The 25224-nt window shown below is 48.1% G+C and overlaps 1 protein-coding gene across 1 annotated transcript in view; it reads left to right on the top strand.

Annotated features, from left to right (window-relative positions):
• The window catches only part of Cdh5 (cadherin 5, type 2 (vascular endothelium)), a 33784-nt gene extending 15025 nt beyond the window's left edge, over nt 1-18759 (top strand). The window contains exons 3-12 of the mRNA XM_013013023.1: nt 4079-4367; nt 5767-5883; nt 7254-7418; nt 8727-8914; nt 9518-9768; nt 11643-11785; nt 13330-13454; nt 13711-13819; nt 15295-15540; nt 16648-18759. Coding sequence (XP_012868477.1) covers nt 4079-4367; nt 5767-5883; nt 7254-7418; nt 8727-8914; nt 9518-9768; nt 11643-11785; nt 13330-13454; nt 13711-13819; nt 15295-15540; nt 16648-17165 — 2151 coding nt within the window. The 3' untranslated portion in view covers nt 17166-18759. The remainder of the gene's footprint in view (nt 1-4078; nt 4368-5766; nt 5884-7253; nt 7419-8726; nt 8915-9517; nt 9769-11642; nt 11786-13329; nt 13455-13710; nt 13820-15294; nt 15541-16647) is intronic.
• Nucleotides 18760-25224: the final 6465 nt, after the last annotated feature.

Consider the following 25224-nt stretch of genomic DNA (forward strand, 5'->3'; position numbering starts at 1 on the left):
TCATATTAAGTGAAGTAAGCCAGACCCAAAGAAACATAGGTCCCATGGTTTCCCTTACTTGCAATAACTAGTATATGTCTAGGACAAGCAGAAAAGGCCAAAAGCTATGTACATATGACCATACAAGATGATGCTAAGCAAAATGAACCCCAAGATAGGGATAAAAGAGTTTTTATCTCTGTTGATGTTATTTCAAATGTACTTACAATATACTGTGTGATTTTTTTTTTGTTTCTTTGGTATGTTCTTCCTCCATAGTATAACCCCTGTTTTCACTGTATTTGATTCTGGTGCCCTGCATCTTGTATATACATTTTTCTAATTTGGGGAGGGGAGGATACAGGTGGGTCCATTGTAACAATGAGATGTACAAGACACTACCTTGAAAATGAACTTTACAGCTTGGGGAGGGACGGTAGGGGAAAAACAAAGGAGGGGGTAACAATGCTCGATAGGAAGTGTATTCATTACCTTATTCATGTAACTGTAACCCCTCTGTATAGTATCTTTAATATATATATATATATATATATATGTATATGTATAATTGAGGGTCTGGGAATGTGGTTTAGTGGTAGAGTGCTTGCCTAGCATGCATGAAGCCCTGGGTTCAATTCCTCAGTACCACATAAACAGAAAAGGCCAGAAGTGGCACTGTGGCTGATGTGGTAAAGTGCTAGCACAAAGAGGCTCAGGGACAGAGCCCAGGCCCTGAGTTTAGGCCCCAGGACTGGCAAAAAACAAATTAAATAAAATAAAGTCGAGCCAGGCACCAATAGTTCATGTCTGTAATCCTAGCTACTCAGGAAACTGAGATCTGAGGATCACAGTTCAGAGCTAGCCTGAACAGTAAAATCCGTGAGAACTCCTATCTCCAATTAACCAGTAACGAACTGGAAGGGATGTTGACATGCAAATGGTACAGCCTCAAGAGAAAAAGCTAAGGGGCAGCACCCAAGCACTGAATTCAAGCCCTAGTGTTGGCACCAAAATCAATCCGTCAGTCAATCATCTATTTAAGGAAAATTAGGGGAAGCAAATAGAAACTTAGATACCCACAAACTCTTTACTGCTCCAGTTCCCGCCACCCTCTGATTCACCACCTCCTAGCATCACTGCCTGATGGTCCCATCACACACCCCAAAACCCAGTAAAGACAGCATCTCACTGCAATCTGGACGAGTCCCACAGGGCCCCACACTAGGCCTCCTCCTGGTTCCCATGGTCCCTGAAGAAGTAAGGAATCGCTTCTGGCCCCACCTAGCTGTTGCATCCTGGCCACAGGGCATTGAGTCCTCCTCAGGAGCCTCAAGCTGTGCCCCCAGGGTGCTCGCGGTAACCAGCCATGGACCCCGTCCCTCCCCTCTTCCTCCTCCAGGCATAGGGTCCTCCCTTCTGGCCCCACCGCCTTCACCTTCTCCTGCTTCTCAGCCCCATGCCCTAGCTGCCATTTCTTGCCCCAGGGGTTCCAATAACTGCTAAAGTCCTAAGAACACTTTCTAGACCTCATGGGATTGGATCCTAGCCTTCTGGAACCTCCCACTTTCTCCCTGAAACTGCAGCTTCTCTCTTGGTTCTCCCCTCCCCCCGGGCTTGTCCATGCACCCTTACTGTATCTGAACCCCACATTCTGCCATCTCTAGGAGTCCAAGCTCAGTCCTCAGAGTCAGCAGAGTCTCTGCATGTCTCTGTGTCCCCACCATGGGGGCGGTCACCTCAAATTTATATATTTTTCCTATTAACATCTACTCATTCTAACCTTCTAGAAGAGTACCAGTTTGTGTGACTGAGATACCATTAGCTTATGGTCTTGATATTATCTTAGAATTTTTTTATGAACAGAATGTTCAACAGTCCTGACCTTCTAATGGCCTTTAACTTGTGATTTTATCATTAATAATAGCCAGCATTTACTGAGAGATGTGTTCAGTGGGCTGGGAATGTTGGCTCAGTGGTAGAGAGCTTGCCTAGCATACATCAAGTCCTAGGTTCAATTCCTCAGTACCACATACACAGAAAAAGCCAGAAATGGTACTGTGGCTCAAGTGGTAGAGTGCTAGCCTTGAGCCCAGAGCAGAGGCTCAAGCCCCAGGACCAGCAAAAGAAAAAAGATGTGTTCAATGGAAGGGTCTTGACACATTATTCTGTACATTTTATTCTTTGGGACACTAATAGTATGTGTTACAAGGGGGAAAAAAAGTCTCGGTATTATAAAAATGGTGGAAAATTCTGGGTTAAATGAGGCTCATGGGAGTTCTTTTCTGTAAGACTGGGCACAGTAAATCTCCAAAAAGAAGACATTTTATGACCATCCCCAAAGTAAATTGACCAGCAGCAGAAATGCTGATAAATATTTGACAACAGGCCCGCAGGAGAAGCCAGCCTGCTGCCCAGCATCTGCCGATTTCCACAGTGTAAACGCTGTCTTTGCAGCTGTTTTAAGCTGCCAGAGGGCCTCCCTGAGGGCAGAATTGGGACAAGACACATCCCCAACTTAGTACCGCCACCACCGCCAGCATACTCACGCTGAAGGCGGCGAACATCTCAAGACTGTGGTGGAATGCAAGGATCGTTAGCCAGTGATAAATTCTCAATATTTGTTGACCTTTGTGTTTAAGGCTTTATTGGCTCCTAAGTGTATGTGGTTCAATTTTTAATGTAACAGCTGTGTTTAACAGCCAGCTCGGAGAGAATACTGAACTTTTCAGTTGAATCTCAAGAGCCATGCCAATATAAAACTGGCCCCAGCACACAACCTGCTGGAACTTCCTGGTCCTGGAACAACAGAAAAGATCAAGATTTCCTGGGCTCATTTTGAAAAGTACAACTCCATGCCTTAGAGCAACTCAACCTCAGAACCTCAGAAACTGTCATAGCTCCATTTCACAGATGAGGAAACAAGTCAAACAGATTAGGTACTTTGGAAGACAAACACACACACACACACACACACACACACACACACATATATATATATAGAGAGAGAGAGAGAGAGAGAGAATCCCCCTTGCCTTCCAACAGCACTAAATGTATTCTTCCGCTCAAAAACAAAATCTCAGCCGGGTGCCCATCTCATGCCTATAATCCTAGCTACTCAGGAGGCTGAGATATGAGGATCACGGTTCGAAGCTAGCCCAGTCAGGAGAGTCTGTGAGATTCTAATCTCCAATAAACCACCAGAAAACCGGAAAAGGTAGTAGAGCACTTGCCTTGACCTGAAGAGCTGAGAGACAGTGCCCAGGTCCATAGTTCAAGCCCCATGACCAACCAAAAAAAAAAAAAGTATCTAAGCCAGGTATGGTACTAAATGCGTGTAATCCCAGCTAGACAGGAGGTAGAAGTTGGATGAACATGATCCAAGGCAAGATTCAGACAAAAACATGAAAACTCATCTGAAAAAACTAACTAGAAAGCAAAAAAGAACAAAGATTGGAGGTATGGTTTAGGTGGTAGAGCACCTGCCTACCAAGAACAAAGCTCTAAGTTCAAACTCTACACCACAAAGTTTTTTGGAGTACCTGTTACGTTCCAGGCACTGTTCTAGGCCTTAAGCAATGCTAGGGGACTGATAGCACTGTGGTGTGTGCCTTGACTTGGCAAAGAACTGCTCACTAGTGATCAATTGGAGAAACTTGTCAAGTTTAAAAATAAAAAATAAAAGCTTCACTACCAGCCTGGCAAGGTAGCTCATGCCTGTAATCCTAGCTACTTGGGAGGCAGAGAGTGCAAGAATCTCAGTTGAAGGCTGGTCCAGAAGAAAGTTCATGAGACTCCATCTCAATCAAAGACTTCTCCTAGCTCATCATCCCAGCAACTTGGGAAAGCACAAATAGAAAGATCAAGGCTCCACCCAAGAAGAAAGCAACTCTCGGAAATAAGCAGTGCACCAGGAGACTGGCAGAATAGCTCAGATTGGGATGTGCTGTTTAGTGTGCATGAGTTCGATCCCTAGGATAGAGCATGCACATTTACATGCAGGCTTATACACACACACACACACACACACACACACAACTTGCACATATGCACCACTACCCTGCCTGTTCCCAGCATGGTGCCTCTCCCTCCCCTCCCCCAGATCAATTCCAATGTGAACCGGAAGAATGCCAAGTACGTGCTCCAAGGAGACTCTGTCGGCAAGGTGTTCCAGGTGAACTCAGAAACAGGGGATGTGCAGGCCTTTGAGAGGCTGGACCGGGAGAAGATTCCAGAGTACCACCTCACCGCCCTCATCGTGGACAAGGACACCAACAAGAACCTCGAGCCTCCTTCCAACTTCACCATCAAAGTCCACGACATCAACGACAACTGGCCCATGTTCACACACCGGTTGTACAACGCGTCCGTACGCGAGATGTCACCCGTGGGTACGTCCAGACCTGTCCCTGCCCCTCCCCCCTCCTTCCTCTCCAGCCTCTGCTCACATCAGCCACCTCATTGCCGGGGGTCAAGGGTCAGGGCGTTCAGGGCCATGGCTGCTGCGATTCTCTTGTCCCTTTATACAATTGAAAAATAGAGGTCCCTAAAACTAAGCTCTAACTTTGATCCGTACTGAACCCTGATCCTGATCATAGTTTGAGCATTGACCATCAGAGATATATATCTCATTAATCTTTGGAACCACCTCACCCCACCCTATTGCCCTTAACTCCCAGGCCTGACATGCCAAGAGGGTGCCCTTTGCATATGAATTAGTACAAGCCACGCCACCAAGGTAATATGTATATGATATATATAATGTACACACATATATAATATGTAATATATAATATATACACATATATGTGTATATATTTGTATATATTATTGTATATATTATATATTTGTATAAATTTTGTATATATTATGTGTAATATATACACATATATATGTATGTATATAATATATATAATATACACATATATATATATATATACACATTCCTGTCTAGGGACCATATAGTAGAGGCTGGGTCTGAGCCCTGGGCCTGAAGTGTCATCAGTCTAGACCCAAGCTTAGCAAGTTATTCCTTCCTCTGTCCTATTTCCAGAGGCACTAGAAAAGAAAGTCCCCCTCTATCCCTGTCCACAATCCCCTGACTAGGGCCCTAGGGTCAGACCTCCCTATGAAAACTGAAGGTGATGACTGGGTGCTGGTGGCTCACGCCTGTAATCCTAACTACTCAGAAGGCTGAGATCTGAGGACCAAGGTTCAAAGCCAGCCCAGGTGGGAAAGTCCAAGAAACTCTTATCTCCAGTTAACCAGCAAAAAGCCAAAAGTGGTATTGTGGCTCAAGTGGCAGAGCATCAGCCTGGAGCAAAAAAAAAAAAAAAAAAACAGAAAGCTAAGAGGATAGCAGCCCAGGCCCTGAGTTTGAGCCCTAATGTTGGCAAAAAAAAAAAACAAAAACAAAAACAAAACAAAACCCTAGAGCCCCAGAAGATGAAGGTCACCCTCTACTTCCCAGCCCTTTGTATGCACCCTTGAAGGACAGGGAAAAACAGCTCCTTGCTTTCTTGAATTTCTACTCCTCACATCAGCCATCCTCTCCTCCTTTTCCCACCCATGCACACACTACCAGTTCACAGTTCACCTGCCTGGACCGCCACACCCCGCCCCCCACTGCCACTACACCTTTGCCCTTACTAGGGCTCTCGGGGGATGTAAACACAAGTCTTGTCCTTCAAACATGGGGCTGGGGATGAGGGGACAGCAGTACCCCATCTGGAAATGGGCTAACGGGGACCAGAATCACAGGCAGCAACCCCAGGACTCTCCTCTCCCCAGGGACCCCCGTCATCCGTGTCACCGCCGTGGATGCAGACGACCCTACCGTGGCCGACCATGCCTCTGTCATGTACCAAATCCTGAAAGGAAATGAGAATTTTGCCATCGACAATTCTGGTCAGTGTGGCTAATCCTCAAGGGTTAGGGCAAGGGGGGAACGTTTCCAGGCACCGAGGCTGAGGGACAAGCCAGCCTGACATGTATCACTAGCCATGGAACCACACTGGCCCATGGAATGATGGACATTTCACATGAAAACAAGGTAGAGGGGCTGGGAAGGTGGCTCAGTGGTAGAGCACTTGCCTTGCATGCATGAGGCCCTGGGTCCGATTCCTCAGCACCACAGAAGCAAAAAGAAAAAAGCCGGAAGTGGTGCTGTGGCTCAAGTAGTAGAGTGCTAGCCTTGAGCTGAAGAGCTGAGGGACAGCACCCAGGCCCAGAGTTCAAGCCCCACAACCGGACCCAAAAGAAAAAAAAACAAGGTAGAGACTGGCTCAAGTAATAGAGAGACTACCTGGCAAGTGCAAAGTTCTGAGTTCAAATCCCAGTATGCCTGGGATTTGAGACAGGGGTGAGACAGGGAAGAAGGAAATAACCAATGGTAGCCTGAGACATATCTCAAGTCCAGTACCAAAATCAGGAACTTGTTCCCCAAAACCATAACCATAAGACAGCAGGGACTGCTGAGTAGCCGTTCTTTATTTAGACAGCTCGGATTGCCAAACCCAGCACTGCGACTCACCCTCTAGAGACCTGGGGTAAGGCTGCCTGAACACAGCAGGGCCACACTGACACCCGTGAGACCTGCTACAAGAAAGGCTTGAGACAAATTGAATTCAGTAGAACTTAATTTACGAATTGAGTAGTCCAGAACCAACACAGGTTCAGAGAAACTGCAAGTGATAAGGATGATGATACAGTGATCATGATAGCACATACGGACAGGAAAAGGAACTAATGTAGAGAACACAGAAAGGAGGTCCAGAAACAGCTGATACATGGTTGCCTTATTTAAATAGAACAACTGGCTAGCTGTGGTTGGCTGGGCCTAAGTCCTCTAAGTTTTTAGTTGCCGTTCATTACGGGACTGAAGGATCTAAGTACAGAGGTTTTCTCAAGTCAAATTTAGTTTAATTTAGCAAAATAGAAGGAAAAATAAAACTGCCAGGACTGAGTGCCAGAAGCAAGGCAGGAGCATCCTGTCTTTCAGAAGAATAATGAACACAGAGGGTAGCTGCCACTACTATTCTGTGGTGCACCAAGGCAGACATCACTAATCCATCACTGCACTCTCCCACTCTGAGCCTGGATATGGCCTCATGATCTTTCTAAACACAGAGTTCTGAGTGGGTAGTACCAATATCAGAGCACACTGTTTGGCCAGTGGAGTTGTAGACAGCTCTGGCTCTTTCTAGGCCAGGCAGGGGCATTTTTATTTGCCTCAAAGCTCTTTGGGTAATATGGTTCTCCCTGGAACACTTTTTCAGGACTCATTATCACAACAAACAAAAACTTGGACCGTGAGAGGCAATCTAAATACGAGGTGGTGGTGGAGGCGCGAGATGCCCAGGGTCTCCATGGAGAATCTGGAACTGCCACCGTGCTGATCACTCTGAAAGATGTCAACGATAATTTCCCCATCTTCACTCAGGGTGAGCCCCATCCCTGGCACCCTGGCTGGGTAGGGGGTTGGTTGGGATCATTCAGATTCACTGAGTTTGGGACTCCGGGGAAAATGCTCCAAATCCCTCTTTCTCTCCCCACTCCTCAGGGTTGACCTGAGGTCCTGAGTCATTCAGATGCCTCCATGCCTGTGCTTCACTTGAGAGGCCATCCAGCTGGCCCCAGCACAGGTTTTCCTATAGGACAAAGAGGACTCAAACTCCTCATGGTACTGGCACGGTGCCTAAGCCCTACTGTGCGAAACAGGGTGGTTTCACCCAGACACTATGCAATCAGAAGCCAGCTCTCCCATATAGCAAGACTCAGCCCCACCCACAAAAATCCCTGTGACGCAGTGAACTGAGAGACAGCCAGGGATGGGACCTGGCTGCACCCACACACTGATTCTCTTCCAAAAGTGCTCACCAAGAGCTTTCTCCATGCCCTGGGTGGGTGGGAAGGAAAGGTCAAGGGGCTCTCTTCACTACAACCACAACTGCAGGTGCCATTCAGAGGCCTGGTCACCCCAAAGACACCAGTCCTCCTGAAGTGGCCTGGTGTGTATTGTAAGCTCCCTGAAGACAAGATTTGTCTCTCTTGTCAATTAATAAGTCCTTTAGCAATGACTACTTGTTGGGTGGATGGACCAATAAATAAGGCAGGCCTTTTGGCCTTGGGGCCCAGAATCCCAAGGGGCATCAATATAATTGCTGTTATCAATAGTTTATCATGACAATTTCCTGTGTCAAAATATGGGAAAATAGCCAGGTGCTGGTGGCTGTTCAGGAAGCTGAGATCTGAGTTCAAAGCCAGCTGGGGAAGGAAAATCCCTGAGACTCTTAATCAACAACCTAAAAACCTGGAAGTGGAGCTGTGAGTCAAAGTAGTAGAGCACTAGCCTTGAGCAAAAAAGGTCAGGGACAGCATCCAGGCCCTGAGTTCAATCTCATGACCAACCAAAAAAAATGTGCATATCTATATGAAAATATATATGTATATATGGGAAGATAGAAGGGTACAGTCATGCATGCTTGTAATCTAGGGCTCAGGAGAATCATAGTGAAACCCACTCCATCTTTTAAAAAGGCTGGAGATGTTGATCAGTGATAGAGCATTGGACTAGCACATGCAAAGCCCTGGGTTCAATCCCCAGTATTATAATATACATGTATATATATACTGCAGTATACATGCCTTAAACACACACATACACATACATGAGCAAGATCATAGGAAAGGGTAATACCATATTAACGTTATTAACCCAGTACCCCCTTGGGGTGCCCTATTTGTATCAGACCTGTACGTATTCACGGTGCCTGAAGACGTGCGTGTGGGAAGCTCCGTGGGCTTCCTGTTGGTTGAGGACCCGGATGAGCCTGAAAACCGGATGACCAAGTACAGCATCATGCAAGGCGAGTACAGAGACACCTTCACCATCGAGACAGATGCGGACCACAACAAGGGGATCATCAAGCCCATGAAGGTATGGAGGCCAGCCACAGTGCTATCACGCCGGAGGCCCAGAGGCTGTCAAAGGAGAATGCTCCAAGCCAGACAGAGCACTGGGGATCCTGAGCCTCGGGCAGAGATTTATTTGGTGTCATTTGCTTATTGGGGAGATGATTCCAGAAAGCTCCAGGAACCGTGTACAGGACGAAAACTGAGCTCATGAATAAGCAGATGGGTAATGGGCAGGGGGAGGGGGCCCACTGGTGGTCTTTCTTCACTGGCTTCATGAAGGATGAATGGGCATTTGAATTAAGCAAGAAGCCCCGGAGAAGCTTCTTGAACAAAGACATGCTCCCGGGAGGACCTGATCTGTGATTTCCTTGACAGCAGCACCAAGGCTGATCCACTGTGTGTCCACAGTAGATGCTTGGATCAGGGCCGGACCCAGAGCATTAGGATTGGATAGCATCCCAGGGAGTGAATTGAAACGAGCTGAAGACAGCTCCCTGGTCGCCTGGGAAATCTCCCTGGGCCAGGCCACTGTGCGTGTGGAGGCCACACAGATCCCGCCTGGCTCACAGCAAGTATCACCACTTTTCTGTCTCTCCCTCTCCCTCTCTCTCTCTCTCTCTCTCAGCGGCTGGATTATGAACACATCCGACAATATACGTTCACCATTGAAGCCACAGACCCCACCATCAACCTGCAGTACCTAAGCAGTATCTCCAGCAGGAGCAAAGCCCGCGTCATCATCAACATCAGTGATGTGGACGAGCCGCCCGTCTTCCAGCAACACTTCTACCAGTTCCAGCTGCGGGAGAACCAGAAGAAACCTCTGATCGGCACTGTGGTGGCCAAAGACCCGGACGAAGCTCAGCGTGCCATTGGGTAAGGGGGCAGGGGACCTTTTCTTTGGACCACAGTTAACATGATCACCATACAATCAGACTTGACAGTGCAGAAAGCAACCAACCAGACGACATCTTGAAGCCCCTTTGTTATACACACACACACACACACACACACACACACACGAAGAATTTCAGGGTCTACACCATACAGAGAAACAACACACAGGTCTGTAAAGGAAATGTTTATGACCCACACACTAAGGGGAGGGGTTTGATGTGGGTCCAGTCTAATCTTCCTTCTCAGGCCACATGGGCACACAGATTGCTGTATGCTGGATTTGTTGTCATTTCTTTGTGGGGCTGGCTTTACATTGATTGTTTTTCATTGTTGGATCACATTGTGCTCCTTTCGTCAGTTATATCTTAATTGATTTTCTATCACTATAAGGCCCTCCCAAAGGCAGGGTTCTTTCTAAAGAGGAGAACTCTGGTGTGCTTCGGGCTGGGAAGGTGACTCGGTGGTAGAGTGCTTGCCTAGCATGCATGAAGTCCTGGGTTCCAAAAATTCCTCAAGTACCACATACACAGAAAAAGCCGGAAGTGGTACTGTGGTTCAAGAGAGAGAGAGAGAAAGAGAGAGAGAGAGGGAGAGAACTATAGTAAGCTTATATAGTTTGGACTAAAGGGAAGTCCAGGAGTACAGTTCCAGCACTATCATAACACAACAGAAGCCATCACATGAGGAGAGCAAACTGGCCAGTTCAAGTGTCTCTTCTGCTTCTTATAAAGCCACTAATGTCATCCTGGGGGTCCCCATCCTTAGAAGCCCACCCAATTCTTCCAAAGGCCCAACCTCCACACAACTAGGGATTCCATTTCCAACACATGCGCTTGTGAGGAACACCTGTAGACCATAACACTCACTCCCCTGTCTCAGACTCCTCTCCTCCAACCTCAGTCACCAAGGGGACCCTTGTGTCACATTCTCCCAGAAGCATGGTGACATTAAGAGTGAGTGTGAGCTGGGTGTCAGTGGCTCACACCTGTAATCCTAGCTACTCAGGAGGCTGAGATCTGAGGAGCCCAGGCAGGAAAGTCCGTGAAACTCTTATCTCCAATAAACCACTAGAAAACCGGAAGTGGCACTAAGCGGTAGAGGGCTCGCCTTGAGCTGAAGAGTACAGCACCCAAGCCCAGAGTTCAAGCCCCACGACCAACAAAAAAAAAAAAAAAAGAGTGAGTGTGTGTTCCTTCCGGTAACTTGATTTCCCATGGATCACTACGTATGCTACCAGCATGTATCAATATCATCCTTCCCAGCAGTTCCTTGTCATGTTGATTATTTCCAAGCGAGGCCTCATTTTATGCCTAGGCCAGCCTGCACTGCAATCCTCTTATTTGCATTTTTTCCAATCACTTAGGATGCCAGCTACACATCAATGCATCCAGCCATTCGTGAAGACAGAATCTAATAAATCTGTATGCCTCACACTGCCATTGCCCGTGTCCAGTAGCTAGGATTACCAGTTGGAGTCACCATTTCTGGCTCCCTTTTTATTTCTCCCTGGCTCTTGCTCACCTGTCAGCTCAGTAATCACACATACCAAGGGAAAAACAAAAGTCCCAGCTATGGTATAGTTGATTGTAGTGTCACTCAGTCGCCTCTGAACGTGCTGTTGATGGAGTCTCAGATACCCGGTTCAGTCCACTGTCTCAATCCCCTCACTCCCTCTGTGTTGGTGTATGGCCGTCCATGCTCACTACATTGAGTGGTAGCATGTGATGAGTGGTAAGAAGGGGGGGGGGGATGGAAGAGGCCAGAGATAGACTTGAACGGCCTGAACCACCATACTGAGGAGGATGAACTCAGCAGACAATAAGAAGTTACGGAATTCTTTCTTCCCCGGGCAGATACTCTATCCGCAAGACCAGTGACAAAGGCCAATTCTTCCGCATAAACAAATATGGAGCTATTAACAACGAGAAAGAACTGGACAGAGAAGTCTACCCCTGGTATAACCTGACTGTCGAGGCCAGAGAACTGGATTCTAATGGTGAGTGTGGTTCCTGTGTGCCAGGGGACCTGGGTGTTTTTCCTTTGGCCTTATTCTTTCACATCTGGTGTAATCTGGCATTTGGGGCCCTCTAGAGGTATTTTAGCACCTGCTGAAGCATCCTCAAGTGTGATCCAGCATGGGGGCAACCTGAGGTCTTGTTAGAAATGCAGAATCTCTGGCCCCAAGCCTGGGATTTCACTCGCATCATCACTGGAGAAGCATTGGTAGGAAGCAGGCTGCACAGGTAAGTATTTTCATGTAGGATGAAAACTACCCAAGGTACTTACTACACACAGCTTCTCGGACATCTCCCTGCGAGTCTCATGGGAAGAGCTGTGCGAGTATCAAGTGATTAATAGCAGCGAAGGCTAGGAAAGGGTCCTTTGTGGAAGGGAGGGATGCACCAGCTCACAGGCCGAGTTCAAACGGTGAGGCCGCTTTCAACTGAAGAGTGTAAATTCTAACTGAAGCAGGGGCGGAAGCTGGAGGGAGGAGGTGGGGCGCATGCTTGACCTGTATCAGAGTCACGATCGATCGGGTAACTCGAGGGAATTGGTGGGTTTGGGAGAGATGGGGGAGAATGATGAAAGGCTAATATTGAGTACAAGACACAATGTCCTCATAAATGGGTATGCTGAATTGAAACTCCTTTGAGTAACTACTTAAAGATAATAAAAAGCCATTTTTAAACCCAAATAGAGTATAAACAGAAGGAAGGAAGGAAGGAAGGAAGGAAGGAAGAAAGGAAGGAAGGGAGGAAGGGAGGGAGGGAGGGAGGGAGGGAGAGAGAAAGAGAAAGGGAAGGGAAATGGATGGGAAATGGATGGGAAAGGGAAGGGAAAGGGAAAGGAAAAGGAAAAGGGGAGAGAGAATCACAGCCACCCTCCCAAAGCAAAATTCACAGGCCACTGTATCAAGAACCCACAGAGACTCAGGGAAGGGTTACATTATTTCAATAATTACATAATTATTTATTAATACATATTAATCAATTCTACTGATTTGGTTGATTTAGTGACTTAATTGTTAATTTTATTAATTTAAACCTTTTCCAATATGATAGAGTTGTGTGTGTGTGTGTGTGTGTGTGTGTGCCTACGTGTGCGCATGCTGGTTCCAGGGCTTTGGTAGCGTGGGTGCTGTCCTTGAGCTTTTTTTGCTCAAGACTAGTGCTCTATCATGTGAGCCACAGCTCCACCTCCAGCTTTTTGGTGGTTAATTAGATGAGTTTAATGGATTTTCCTACCTCGGCTGGCTTCAAACCATGATGCTCAGATCTCAGCCTCCTGAGTAGCTAGGATTACAGGCCTGAGCCACCTGTGCCTTGCCGGCCCGGTGTGCCTGTCCCTGAGTAATAACCCTCCTCACCTGAGGTTTCCGGGTCTCCACATGCCCTTCTTCCATCCTGCAGGCCTCTCTTCTGGAGATCGACATCACCCTCTGCTGGCAGAATGTGGAAAGTCCTTCAGAACGCCTTGCCACAAACAAAGGCGGGCAGCCGTGGAGCCCATGGTGGTGACAATGTCTTCTTCTCCCCACAGGACTCTCCACAGGCAAGGAGTCCATCGTGCAGGTCCACATTGAAGTTTTGGATGAGAATGACAACGCCCCGAAGTTCGCGCAGCCCTACGAGCCCAAAGTGTGTGAGAATGCACCGCCGGGCAAAGTGAGTCTGGCTGAGTCCAGGGGAAACACTTGTTCCCCTGAGACTAAGGCTAAATAGGCGATCATTTGACAGATGGGGAGACTGAGGCTCCAGGAGAATGGCTAAAGAGAAAATTAGACATATGGGAACAGGGCGGAGGTAGAAAAATGGATTTGGGAGACTATTTAGGTTAGAACTGCAGAAGAGGCAGTCCTGGACACCATCACTGAACCGCTGGCCACCCCCAAACCACACCGTCTGTCTCTTCCATCTCCAGCTGGTCATGCAGATCTCCGCAATCGATGAGGACATAACACCAAAAAATGTCAAGTTCAAGTTCACCCTGAACACAGACAACAGCAACTTCACCCTCACGGATAATCATGGTACGCATCAGAGCAGTGGGCTGGCTCTTAACAGGATGGGGAGTGGGGATATACGGGGGGGGAATTATTTGAGCCTTGAAACACCAAAATCAAGGACCAAGCCAAGAGATTGGTCTTAGATCCCCTTTGGAAGTCCTGCAAGTCTGCAGAAATCATGAGATGCAACTGGGTCTGATTGAAATCCAGTGAATGGCTTTTAGAGCCTCTGTTGTTTGCAAGTTCTCAAGGTTCTACAGAAGGCAGCGTGTCTGTCCTTTGTCCACAGTGACTGAACCAGGGGGAAGGGAAGAAGGAAGAGGTGGAGAAGCCAGGGGTCTGAAAATTAGGATGGTTTAAAATGATCCCTAAAGCCAGGTGCTGGTGGCTCACACCTGTAATCCTAGCTACTCAGGAGGCTGAGATCTGAGGATCGCGGTTCAAAGCCAGCCCAGGCAGGAAACTCCGTGAGACTCTTATCTCCAATAAAACCACCAGAAAACCGGAAGTGGTGCTGTAGCTCAAATGGAAGAGCACTAGCCTTGAGCTGAAGAGTGCAGGGACAGCACCCAGGCCCAGAGTTCAAGCCCATAACCAACAACAAGAAAAATCCCTGGAGAAGTTCTTTGGTAGTGGTGGTATTTTCCTGGAGGTACTTTGACCTTGACCTTGCTAGACGGGTGCACTACCCCTTGAGAAAGCCTCCCCCGTCCTTTTGCTTTTAGGTTGTTTTTCCACACAGGGCATCTCACTTTTGCCCAAGCTGGCCTCCAACTGTGATCCTCCAATTTCTGCCTCCTGAATAGCTGAAATTATAAGGTTGTGCCACCATTCCCAGATTTAGAGAGGAAAACAACGACAGGAGTGGGGAGAGGGAGTCACTATTTGGACGGAAGTCTCTTCCTGGCGTCAGGCTATTCTGAAACAGACCATGGCAAATGTAACCATTCTTTCGGTGGCTGAGGGGACCCAGGAATTGTTTTTACAATTGTCGACATCCTTTATTATGATGCCTTTTCAGAGACAGCAGAAACCGCCCTCCAAGTTAGTCCCATGCTCAAAGACATTTCACAAGTTCACTTCCTTCCCCACCCCCTCCCCCACCTCCCACTTGCTCGTGGGAACGTGAAACCTCAGGATAATTAGTTGAGCCAAAGGAGTAAGGCCTGTGTGATCAGTGTGTGTTGGGGGGAAATTAGGAGACAGGGGCCACCTGTTGCCCACAAAAACAGAGCAGGAATTTTACATTCTGGCTGAGCCATTCTTTCAGGCTGGATCAAAGCACTTTCTCAAACTGAGTCACTGTGAAAGAAAACAGGCTCAGGTGGCTGATCTAGGAACACACGGGATGCAAAAGGGTAGAGAAGCAGCCCAGGATGGACTGACATGCAATCAAGGAGGGCTTCCTGGAGAAAGGGGCAGCTTTCTTCCCCTGCAAAGGGGGGGCGGGGTGGGGCATGCTGCTGACAACCTCACTGTGTGGCCTTGGGTCTTTGCAGATAACACAGCGAATCTCACCGTGAAGTATGGGCCATTTGATCGGGATTATGCTAAAGTCTACTACCTGCCCGTGCTCATCTCGGACAATGGGATGCCCAGCCTGACAAGCACAAACACGCTGGCGGTGGCTGTGTGCAAATGCAACGCGCAAGGCGAGTTCACCTTCTGCGAGGAGGTGGCCGCCCAGGTGGGCATTAGCATCCAGGCTCTGGTAGCCATCTTCCTCTGCATCCTCACCATCACAGGTCAGTGCCCGTGGGGCAGGGAGGAGGCACAATGGGATGCCCGGGGGAGGGGGGGAGGGGCCAGGGTGCAAAGCCCCTCCCCCTATGCTTCACTTCAAGAAATAACCTTCCTCCGGCCATGGCTTGAAGGCAGCCTGGGGCCCGGCCTCAGGGCCCTCCTGAGGAGGTGGGTGCCCCACTGGTGCTGATCCATCAGCGGATGTCTGGGGAACCCCTTCCAGGGGTGTAAATCCCCCACACACACACTCCAAGGAAACCCTTGGGTGATGAGGCTCACCCTCGCACCGCAGTGACTGGGCCCAGCTTCCCTGCCAGTGGCTCTGCTGGGCGCGTCCCTTCCGTGAGACCTCAATCCCAACAATGAGTAGAACTCATGACAAACAAGACGTTGCCCCTATCCCTAGAACTGCATTTCAACCATGCAGCAGTGGCTCACGCCTGACAACCCGGCTTTTCCGGAGGCTGAGAACTGAGGATCAGGGTTCTAAGCCAGCCTGAGCAGGAAAAAAAAAAAATCCCAACACTCTTATCTCCAGCTAACCAGCAAAATTCTGGATGAGAAGGTGTGGCTCAGGTGGTAGAGCACCAGCCTTAAGAAAAACAAAAGTGAGAACACAAGGTCTCCAGGAGAGAGAGAGAGAGATTAATATACCATCTTTGCCAAAACAGAGAAGCCACGTACAATCAAGCATCTTACAGATAAGGAAACTGAGGCTCAGGACACCCCTGTTTTACAAGGCATGGCTTGAGCTCTGTACCACTTGATTCGCCCTTTCCTGGGATTCTCAGACCCTCTCCCAGCCATACCCCCCCAGAGCTTCAAGCTGATCTCCACTATGCCACTGACCCTGGCTCGTGAGGCCTCTTTGGGCTCAGTCAGCACCCGCTGTCCAAGGGAAAAGGAGAAAACCCAGGGCGTGGGGTGAGGTTAGCTGAGCATCTCATTCAGTGCAGTTGGCACCGAGTCTCATCCTCACGCTGACCTTGATACATCTGGGCTGCACCCACTGCGGATGGCCCATCCCCAGCGCCCCAGGAGGGGACGTGGGAGGGACGGGTGCCCAGCGGACCACGTCCTGACCGTGTGCGGCTCTTGTTGGCTGGCAGTGATCACCCTGCTCATCTTCCTGCGGAGACGGCTCCGGAAACAGGCCAAGGCGAGCGGCAAGAACGTGCCGGAGATCCACGAGCAGCTGGTCACCTACGACGAGGAGGGCGGAGGGGAGATGGACACGACCAGCTACGACGTGTCGGTGCTCAACTCGGTGCGGCACGGCCGGGCCAAGCCCCAGCGGGTGGCCCTGGACGCCCGGCCACCTGTCTACAGCCAGGTGCAGAAGCAGCCGCGGGTGGCCCCCGGGGCGCAGGGTGCGCCCGGGGAGATGGCCGTGATGATCCAGGTGAAGAAGGACGAGGCGGACCAGGACGCCGAGGGCCCGCCCTACGACACGCTGCACATCTACGACTTCGAGGGCTCCGAGTCGGTCGCCGAATCGCTCAGCTCCCTGGGCACCGGCTCCGATGACTCCGACGTCGATTACGATTTTCTCAACGACTGGGGACCCAGGTTCAAGACGCTAGCCGGGCTGTACGGATCCGACCCCAGGGAGGAGCTGATGTACTAAGGGTCCCCCTAAAACCCCACTGCAGCCTTGGCCAGTTCCACTCTACTCACCAAGTCTTCCAGGGAGATAACCGCCCCCCCCAGCCCCTCACCCCTGCCTTGTAGGTGCCAAAGACCTTCGAATCCCCAGGGAGCAAACTCCAGGTCCTCCATACATCAGGGGGATCTATCCCGGCACCCCTAAAAAGGCTGGGAAGTGACCATTCTTGAGGGCTCTGTGTTCTGTCTCTGCTTGGATAGACACATTCCCCCGCCCCTGCTGTGTCCCCCAGATCACAGATGTAGCTCAAAGACTTTTTCCTGACTGAAAAGCTGTCAAGCAAAGTAGCCTGTTCAAATGCTTGTGGAAAGAGGGCAGGGCGGGGGTGCTTTCCCTGAGGATCACTGGACACCCCCTCTCCCCTCTCTGGGAAGGCCTGGTGCCTGCCAGCCAGGAGACAGAAGGCTAGACCCATGACCTGGAGGACCAGAGACTCTCTGAAGCCTAGTCCCTAAGGGAGACACCATTGTACCTGCTCTCAAGAGTCCCAACCCTGCTGTAACCCCCTCACACACACACACACACACACAGGCCTCTACCCAGCCCCTCCCCAGGCCTGGCGACAGGGAGGAAGGGGTCCTGTGCCAGCTTCTGACCTGGGATCCTGCGTGGACCCAGCCACCGCCCCGCCCCGGCCATGGCCGCAGGAACTGTGACCCGCTGAGTGTTGATCCGTTCAGGGAAACTGGCTTGTTGAACTTGAAGCAACTGTGAATTTATCCTGGAGGGATAGTGGAGACCGGGGACCACCTCCACACCCACCCTCTCTGGAGAAGGGCCTAGAAGGGGCTGTGATCCCCCCCCCACCCAACCCCACAATCTGACATCATCAACCAGGTTCACCGGGAGGGAGGCAGACTGAAACAGAGCCCGCCCCTCCCCACCTCTGCCTCACCTGGTCACTCATGCTCTCTCCTTTTTGCTTTTTCTCTCCCTATGCACCTCTGGCTTGGAAACCTCCAAGATGTTGCCCTCAGCAAGTCTGGCCAGACTCCATGACTGCTGTGCCATCCGTCTGCCTTTCCAGCTCACTGTTGCCACATCTCAGGGAACCGACCCTCAAGCACTTCCTGTGGAAGGCAGTGCCCCCCCCATGCCCTCCACTCCCATCCACCTCCCCCCTCCAAGCTCTGCAAACAGGCCTTATGGACCCAGAAGGGCAGGGAAGGAGACACCTGGACCTCGCTCCCCTCACCCTCCACACACACCCCCCACAAGCCAGGCAAGGCCCCTCCCCCCACACGCAACTGTAAATAACACTGACATGTGCTTAACCAATCATTAGTTTTCCATGATCATCTTTTTATTAACGATACTTACCAGCTTCGCACTCTCTTGGACATAGAGAATAAGGGTTTTGTGCATACTAAGCAGGTTTCTATTTAGATTAACACTTTTAGTTCAGTTTTTTGAGTTAGGGAAACAATTCCTATAACCTCCTATTTCCTATCCTCGTGGTAATCGCTCTATAGGTAATGACTATATATTGATCGCACTGGTGCATGAGACGTACTGTAATTTTTTTATACTTAAATAAAGGAAAATCTCAAAATTCTTCCATTTCTGGAGCAAAGATAGCTCTGGGGAAACACATATGCATGCGCACACATTTCCACGTAGCTTACACATACACATTCATGCATGTATATTTCCAAACACATCCAACCACCTGCACTCATGTGCCTTACATACACACATGTGTGCACACGCATGTACATGCACTGATACACATAGGCATGCACACATAAAAATATGTGTGAACAACATGCAAGGACATGTGTTTTCTATACATGTTCATATGGATATGTGTTCATCTGGGCATATTCATATGTGTGCATGCACATGCATGCATCAATGCATGCCTTTACATGCTTGTGCATGCACATTGACACAAGCATGTGCAAACAAGCATACACCTGCCGACACCATCATGAGAGGAATCCAGAGGGAAAGGAGACATTTGAGTCGCCAAGAAAACAGATGGTAAGACAACAAAGAATGCTCCAGCCAGCCTCTTCTCCTGCCAGCGCCCTCCCAGTCCCTGTTTCGAATCCCGCTGCTCCCTCTCACTCACAGCACATGAGGTCCTCCATACTTAGTGCTACAGCACCACTTGCAATTTGAACCAAAGTCTTTCCTGAACATATGCACAGCTCTACACAGGTGGGGCTTCTAGATTCCTAAGAACATTCCAGAGCTTTCCAGAAGCCTCTATGAACAGCTTATTCTTCAACTTTTCCTTTTCAAATGTTTGGACATCTTCTAATATGCCCTGGCTGCCAGCAATGCCTAGAAACCTCCTGGGTTAAACCTTTATCACTGATTGTGTCCAAATCAGGTCACATAAACACAGTCTTGTAGTGAGGTCTTTCAGGGAATTGCCAGGCCTTTGGATGCTGACTGTTATCAGTTATTTGGGAAAGCACCGCCTCCATTCTGCCCTTCCAGTGGCTGCTGGTGTTCACTGTGACTGAATGCTTGGGTAGAGGGGCATGTTAGAATCCCACAAAGCTTGCTATTCTTATCAACATTTAGCCGCTTTTCTTGGACAGACTCCCTGATGGTTGTAAGTTCATTTCCAGAGTTCAATTCACTAGCTGATCTTTTTTCCACCTGTCTGTGGGGGCTGCTCTTGGAACCCACATGAAACCAGCCTTGGAGCCCATGAGATCTCTCCTTCTCTAAGAAGCCCAAAAGTCACCTCCAGATGAATCAGAACATCCCTGTCTTTGGTTTCCCAGCTTGACCTAAAGAAAAGTAGCAAGAGATGCATCATCCCTGAGCTCTTCCCTCCTCGCTAAGCAAGGTATGACTTTATTTCACAGATGAGCCAGTTGAGACTCAGAGTAGGCATGGGAGCCACATTGCGATTCAGAGGTAAAGTTGGGGTTGAAATTGTGGTTGGAAGATGGCTACACGTGGTGGCCACTAGGGGGCACATTTGGTCAACAAATTTCTGACCTTTACCAAAGTCCTGGTTGAGTACCAGAGGTGGTCCTGGGGTCCTGGGACACAAACTGGTGCTGTGTCCTTGCCCACCCTTCCCAGGATAAGAGTTACCTGCAGCCCCCAGCCGCCCCGTGAGCACCGAAAATCTCAACCCACAAAAGCAATTGCACCTGGCCACTGGTGCTTGGGTTTGTGAGCAGTAAACCCAGTGCACCCCACCACCCCTCCCTGCCCTGCAGGGGGGCGGAGGGGGCAGGGAGGGAGCATCTGCCTCAGTATCTACAGCTCACCACCTCCTGCTTTCCCAGGCAAGCCCTGAGGAGTGAGTCCAGGCCAGAAACAGCCACAATTCCTGTGCCTCAGGCTCCCTCGCAAAGAACTCTCTAGACTCACCCTAGTTTCCTGGAGGTGACATGCTGAGCCTCTCATGTCACAATCAGAGACCGCCCAGATACCCAGCAGCCCTCTTCTAAAGGCTAGCCTGAGAATGGGCATGGAGTACATCTGCCCTGATGTTTTAAGTTCAGTGCTATTCACAAAGAAAGAAAGAAAAACGATATAAAGGACCAACAATAAGAGACAGGTTAAGTAAACATAATGGAGCCTTAAAACAGTTCCTAGTGGCCATTAAAATGTCACTGTGCTCTGCAGTCATCTTAGGCTGAGTGAATTAGAGAGGAAAAAGAAAACATACACTCACACACACCAACACATACACAGAACCCCAGGGCACGAGTTACAGTCAGATCCCAATTTTTCCTACTATACCTCCACCTTCAGGTTACAAAATTATGGATTTTTTTCTGTAGTCTTTATGATCAGTGAGTATTTTTAGAATCAGGAAAAAGTTATTTTAATGTTAATTTGTGAGCTGTTTCTTGGTCACTGAAAACATGGTGAATTGATTGGCAAAGTTCTTTTTTTTTTCTTTTTTGTCAATGGTGGGTCTTGAACTCGGAGCCTAGGCATTGTGCCTGAGCTCTTTGGCTCAAGGTTAGTGCTGTACCACTTTGAGCAACAACTTCACTTCCAGCAAAGTTTGTTCTTAAACATCAAATTTTGAACACTGAAAGATTTCATGCAACAGAGGCTTTGATGGGTTTTTTTAATTTTTTTTATTGTAAAAATACTGTACAGAGGGGTTACATTATATGAGTAAGGTAACGAGTATATTTCCTATCAAGGATTGTTACCTCCTTCTTTGTTTTTCCCTACCATCCCTTCCCTCCCCACAGCCCCAACTCTTCCCTCCTCTCCTCCCAAGTTGTAAACTTCGTTTTCAACATAGTGTCTTGCACTTCTCATTGTTTCTGATGGTTTTTATTTAAGTTAATTAAGCTGCTTTTGAAGTCAGAAAAAAAAAGTGTTACTGGCGTGTTAATTCATTTTATTTCTCTATTTCAGAAAATGTTTCTTTGAGTTTGATCTGTAAGACCTAAATATCTTAGACTCTGGTCTTCTTCACACCCAAATTTCTAGCAACTTTCCAGATCTAGAGGATGAAGGAAAATGACCTACATAAAATTCTGCAATGCGTGGATATACCCAGGGTCTCTTTTTCTAGGACAGAAGAAACAGCTGGGACCAGTTTCTTTCAGCCAATCCAGAGGTTATCTGTGTGTACACCCATATTCAGGGATTGGCTTCTCAGGCCTTTTACGACCTAAAGTTACAAGAGGTGCAAGTTAACCTAAGATGTTTCTGAGTAATGGTTGCTGGGGGGATGTTTAATGATGTTACACAGGAAGCTGAACTGGGCCAGGGGTTTTCTGTTTCATATGAGGCTCTAGGCAGGAAGTGAGTCTCACATTAAGGAAGTAAACAAAACCCTACCTCTGAGCTCAGGGAACCCTTCTGACTGAGAACAGATAATACAGCCGGCATTTGACAGAGCCTCCAAAAGTCTGAAAAACACTTGAAAGCATATGCAGACACAAGAAATACCCCTTTTTATTTTTGCATTTGATTGATTTTTATAGATATATTAATTTGATTATCTTAAACTCATTGTACAAAGGAGCTGACATTCACCCAAGCAGTTTATGAGCACAGTGAACCTGACACAATATTCTAGGCCTATTAGTTTGTCCAAAACCTCAAAATCCGTGGATACAGAAAGTATTCTTTCTTAAAGCCATCTTGTTTGCCACAATTCACCTGGGCTTTCTTTTTCTACCAGTTCTGGGTGAGCTAGACTAGAGGGACCCTCCTTTCTCCAGGGCACTCTGGCAGGAGTTGTATGTATGTATGTATGTACGTATGTATGTATTATGTATTTATGTGTGTATAAGAGGTTTTGTTTTGTGAGGCTTGAACTCAGGGCCTCTAGATCTTGTTTAGCTTTTTTGCTCATAGCTGGTGCTCAACTACTTGAGTCATAGCTCCACTTCCTACTTTCGGTGATTAATTAGAGATAAGAGTCCCATGGACTTTTCTGCCCAGACTGATTGTGAACCACTATCCTCAAATCTCAGCTTCTTGAGTAGCTATGGTTACAGACATGAGCCACCCTAGCTGAGTTATGTATTTTGAAAGCACTGTTAAATCCTGTTCATGATAAGCCTTTATTGTAAATAACTCTTTAATTTTTTTTCCTTTAAACAAACCACGATATTGGTGACCAGGGCAATTTGACAGTCTAACAGTGAGCAAGCAGGAAACTTTCAAGTTAACAAAGAAAACTTCCATTGGACTGTGAGCATCACTATAATTACTCACTTCATAACCTCTGAGCATAATACCAACAGCCAGCTACAGTTCAATACAGCTTTGTCAAATCCATACATATAGTGAGTAAATGAAGAAACAGGTCATCTCTGGGCCTCTGCACATGCTCTTCTATGTCTCTGCACAGGTCTTCTATGTACTTAATTCTTCACTTGCTGAGCTCCACCTTTAAGACTCCTCTAGGAAGGAAGCCTTCCCTGACTATCCTTCACATACTCACCCCAGCCCCAAGGCAGTGTGTATACGTCTGCTCTCATAACAATTGCCCATCTCATCACCCTTGGGCAACATTAGGTTTGCTTCTCCTTGCATAGCCCTGTGCCTAGCACACTGCTGGCCCCAAGCAAAGGGATGGGTGGATAAATGAAGGAGAGAGAGCATGGGGGAGCTTCCAGGCCTTAGTGCATGCTACTCCCCTGCTTGGAACAGTGGTCATTCCTTCTTTGCTGCCTAACTGCTAAATCCTCGAGCATCACCTGCTGTGGTCTGCTGTACACCCTGCCACACACAAATGGTTCTCTCTCCCTGTTCCCTGAGCCTTTGATGTATGGCATTAGGATCTCCTGGGTATCTGTGTCCCTCCATGACCACCCTGAGGGTAGGACATGCATGAGAATCATCCCATTCTTTTGGCTGACTTCATTAAAGCAACAATTTTTAAAAAAAAAACAAGCTATCTGGAGGCATGGCTCAGCAGTAGAGCACCTGTCTAGCAATCACCAGGCTCCAAGTTCAAAACCCCAGTACCACTAAGCTCACCAAGTAACCCAGGCTCAGATATATAAGAAAATGAGTAGATGGATTCAAGGAAACATATTCTAGTTTCTTTTTCCATCATCCTTCAGCAGAAAAGGATGGATTTTTTTTTCTTCTGGCAGTACTGGGGTTTGAACATAAAACCTCAGATTTGCTAAGGAGGTATGATACCCCTGAGCTATACCTCCCGCCGAGGGGGACTTTCTTAATGAGAGAAGGTTGGTCCTTTGTCACCATCGATGGCTGCTCCTCCAGCTCCTGTCCCTTGCCCTGTGGGTCACATGACCCCACTGTGTGTGCATACATGATCTACTTCCTGAATCTACCACCCACCTCCTCAGTACAGGCAGGGGGCTCAGCATGCACAGCTCCTGGGCAGTGTTTGTACCTGGCCTGTCATATGTGGATTCCCCGCCCCCCATCACTCTCTTACCTAAAAAGACAGCCAGGTAGAAGGAAGAACCAGAAGAAAGATACATGGAAAGGTAGAACAGAAAGGAATCTTTATCCAGCTAGCTATGGTGGCTCAAGCTTGTCATCCTACCTACTTGGGAGGTGGAGATACAAGGTTGGTGGTCTGAGGTCAGCCCAGGCCAAAACAAGAAAGTTAAAGAGGCTATATCTTCACCAATGGCTGGGCATGATACCACACACCTGTCATCCCGGCTACTCAGAGAAGCACTAATAGGAGGATGGCAGTCCAGGCTAGCTCAAGCTTAAAGCAAGACTCTACTTCCCAAACAGACAATGCAAACAGGAGCTAGTGGAGTGGCTCAAGTGATAGAATACCTGCTTAGTAAGCACAAGACTATGAGTTCAAAACCCACGACCAACCAAAATAAAAGTTGAGGGGTGAGGGAGAGGCTGCATGTTGTCCATCAGAGCTTCCCTTAAGGGCAAACTTCCAGAAATCAGAAGTAAGTAAAAAAGCTTCTACAAAACCTATACCTATAGGACTCAAGGCCATGATCGGAGAGGGAAAAGGAAAGGACTGTAGACACCACAGCTATAAGGGATATGGGGTCCTGAACTAGATCCTGGAGTCGAAAGGAAGGATTAGAGATCATTTGGTGATAGTCACACATAGTACAATGTTAAAGATACGGTTATGTTTATGGTTATTCCTACTGCTAACATTAGGGGGAGCCAGCTGGACTTTGTGGTTAGCACTGATAATCCTAGCTACTTGGAAAGCAGAGATTGAGAGGACCAAGCTTTGAGGCCAGCCCCAACACACAACAAGACCTCATTTCAACCAAGTCAAAGGAAAAGAAAAGCTGGACACAGTGATACATGCCTGTCAGCCAACCTACTCAGGAAATATAAATAAAAGAATCAAACTTCATGTTGGTCTGGGCAAAAACACAAGACCCTATTTTTTAAAAGTAACAAAAAAATAGGGCTAGAAGTGTGGTTCAAGTGGTAGAGGGTCTGCCTAGCTAGCCCAAAGTTCTAAGTTCATACCACTGTATTACCCAAAAATAAAATAAATTAAAAGAAGAGGCCAAGCAGAGGTCTTTTCAGATCTGTGCCCTGCTTACTGACAATGAAGACTCTCCTTCTGGGATCATTTAGATAATTTTCCTGT

This window comes from Dipodomys ordii, unplaced genomic scaffold (genome assembly GCF_000151885.1).
Source record: "Dipodomys ordii isolate 6190 unplaced genomic scaffold, Dord_2.0 Scaffold18, whole genome shotgun sequence".
Lineage (NCBI taxonomy): Eukaryota > Metazoa > Chordata > Mammalia > Rodentia > Heteromyidae > Dipodomys > Dipodomys ordii.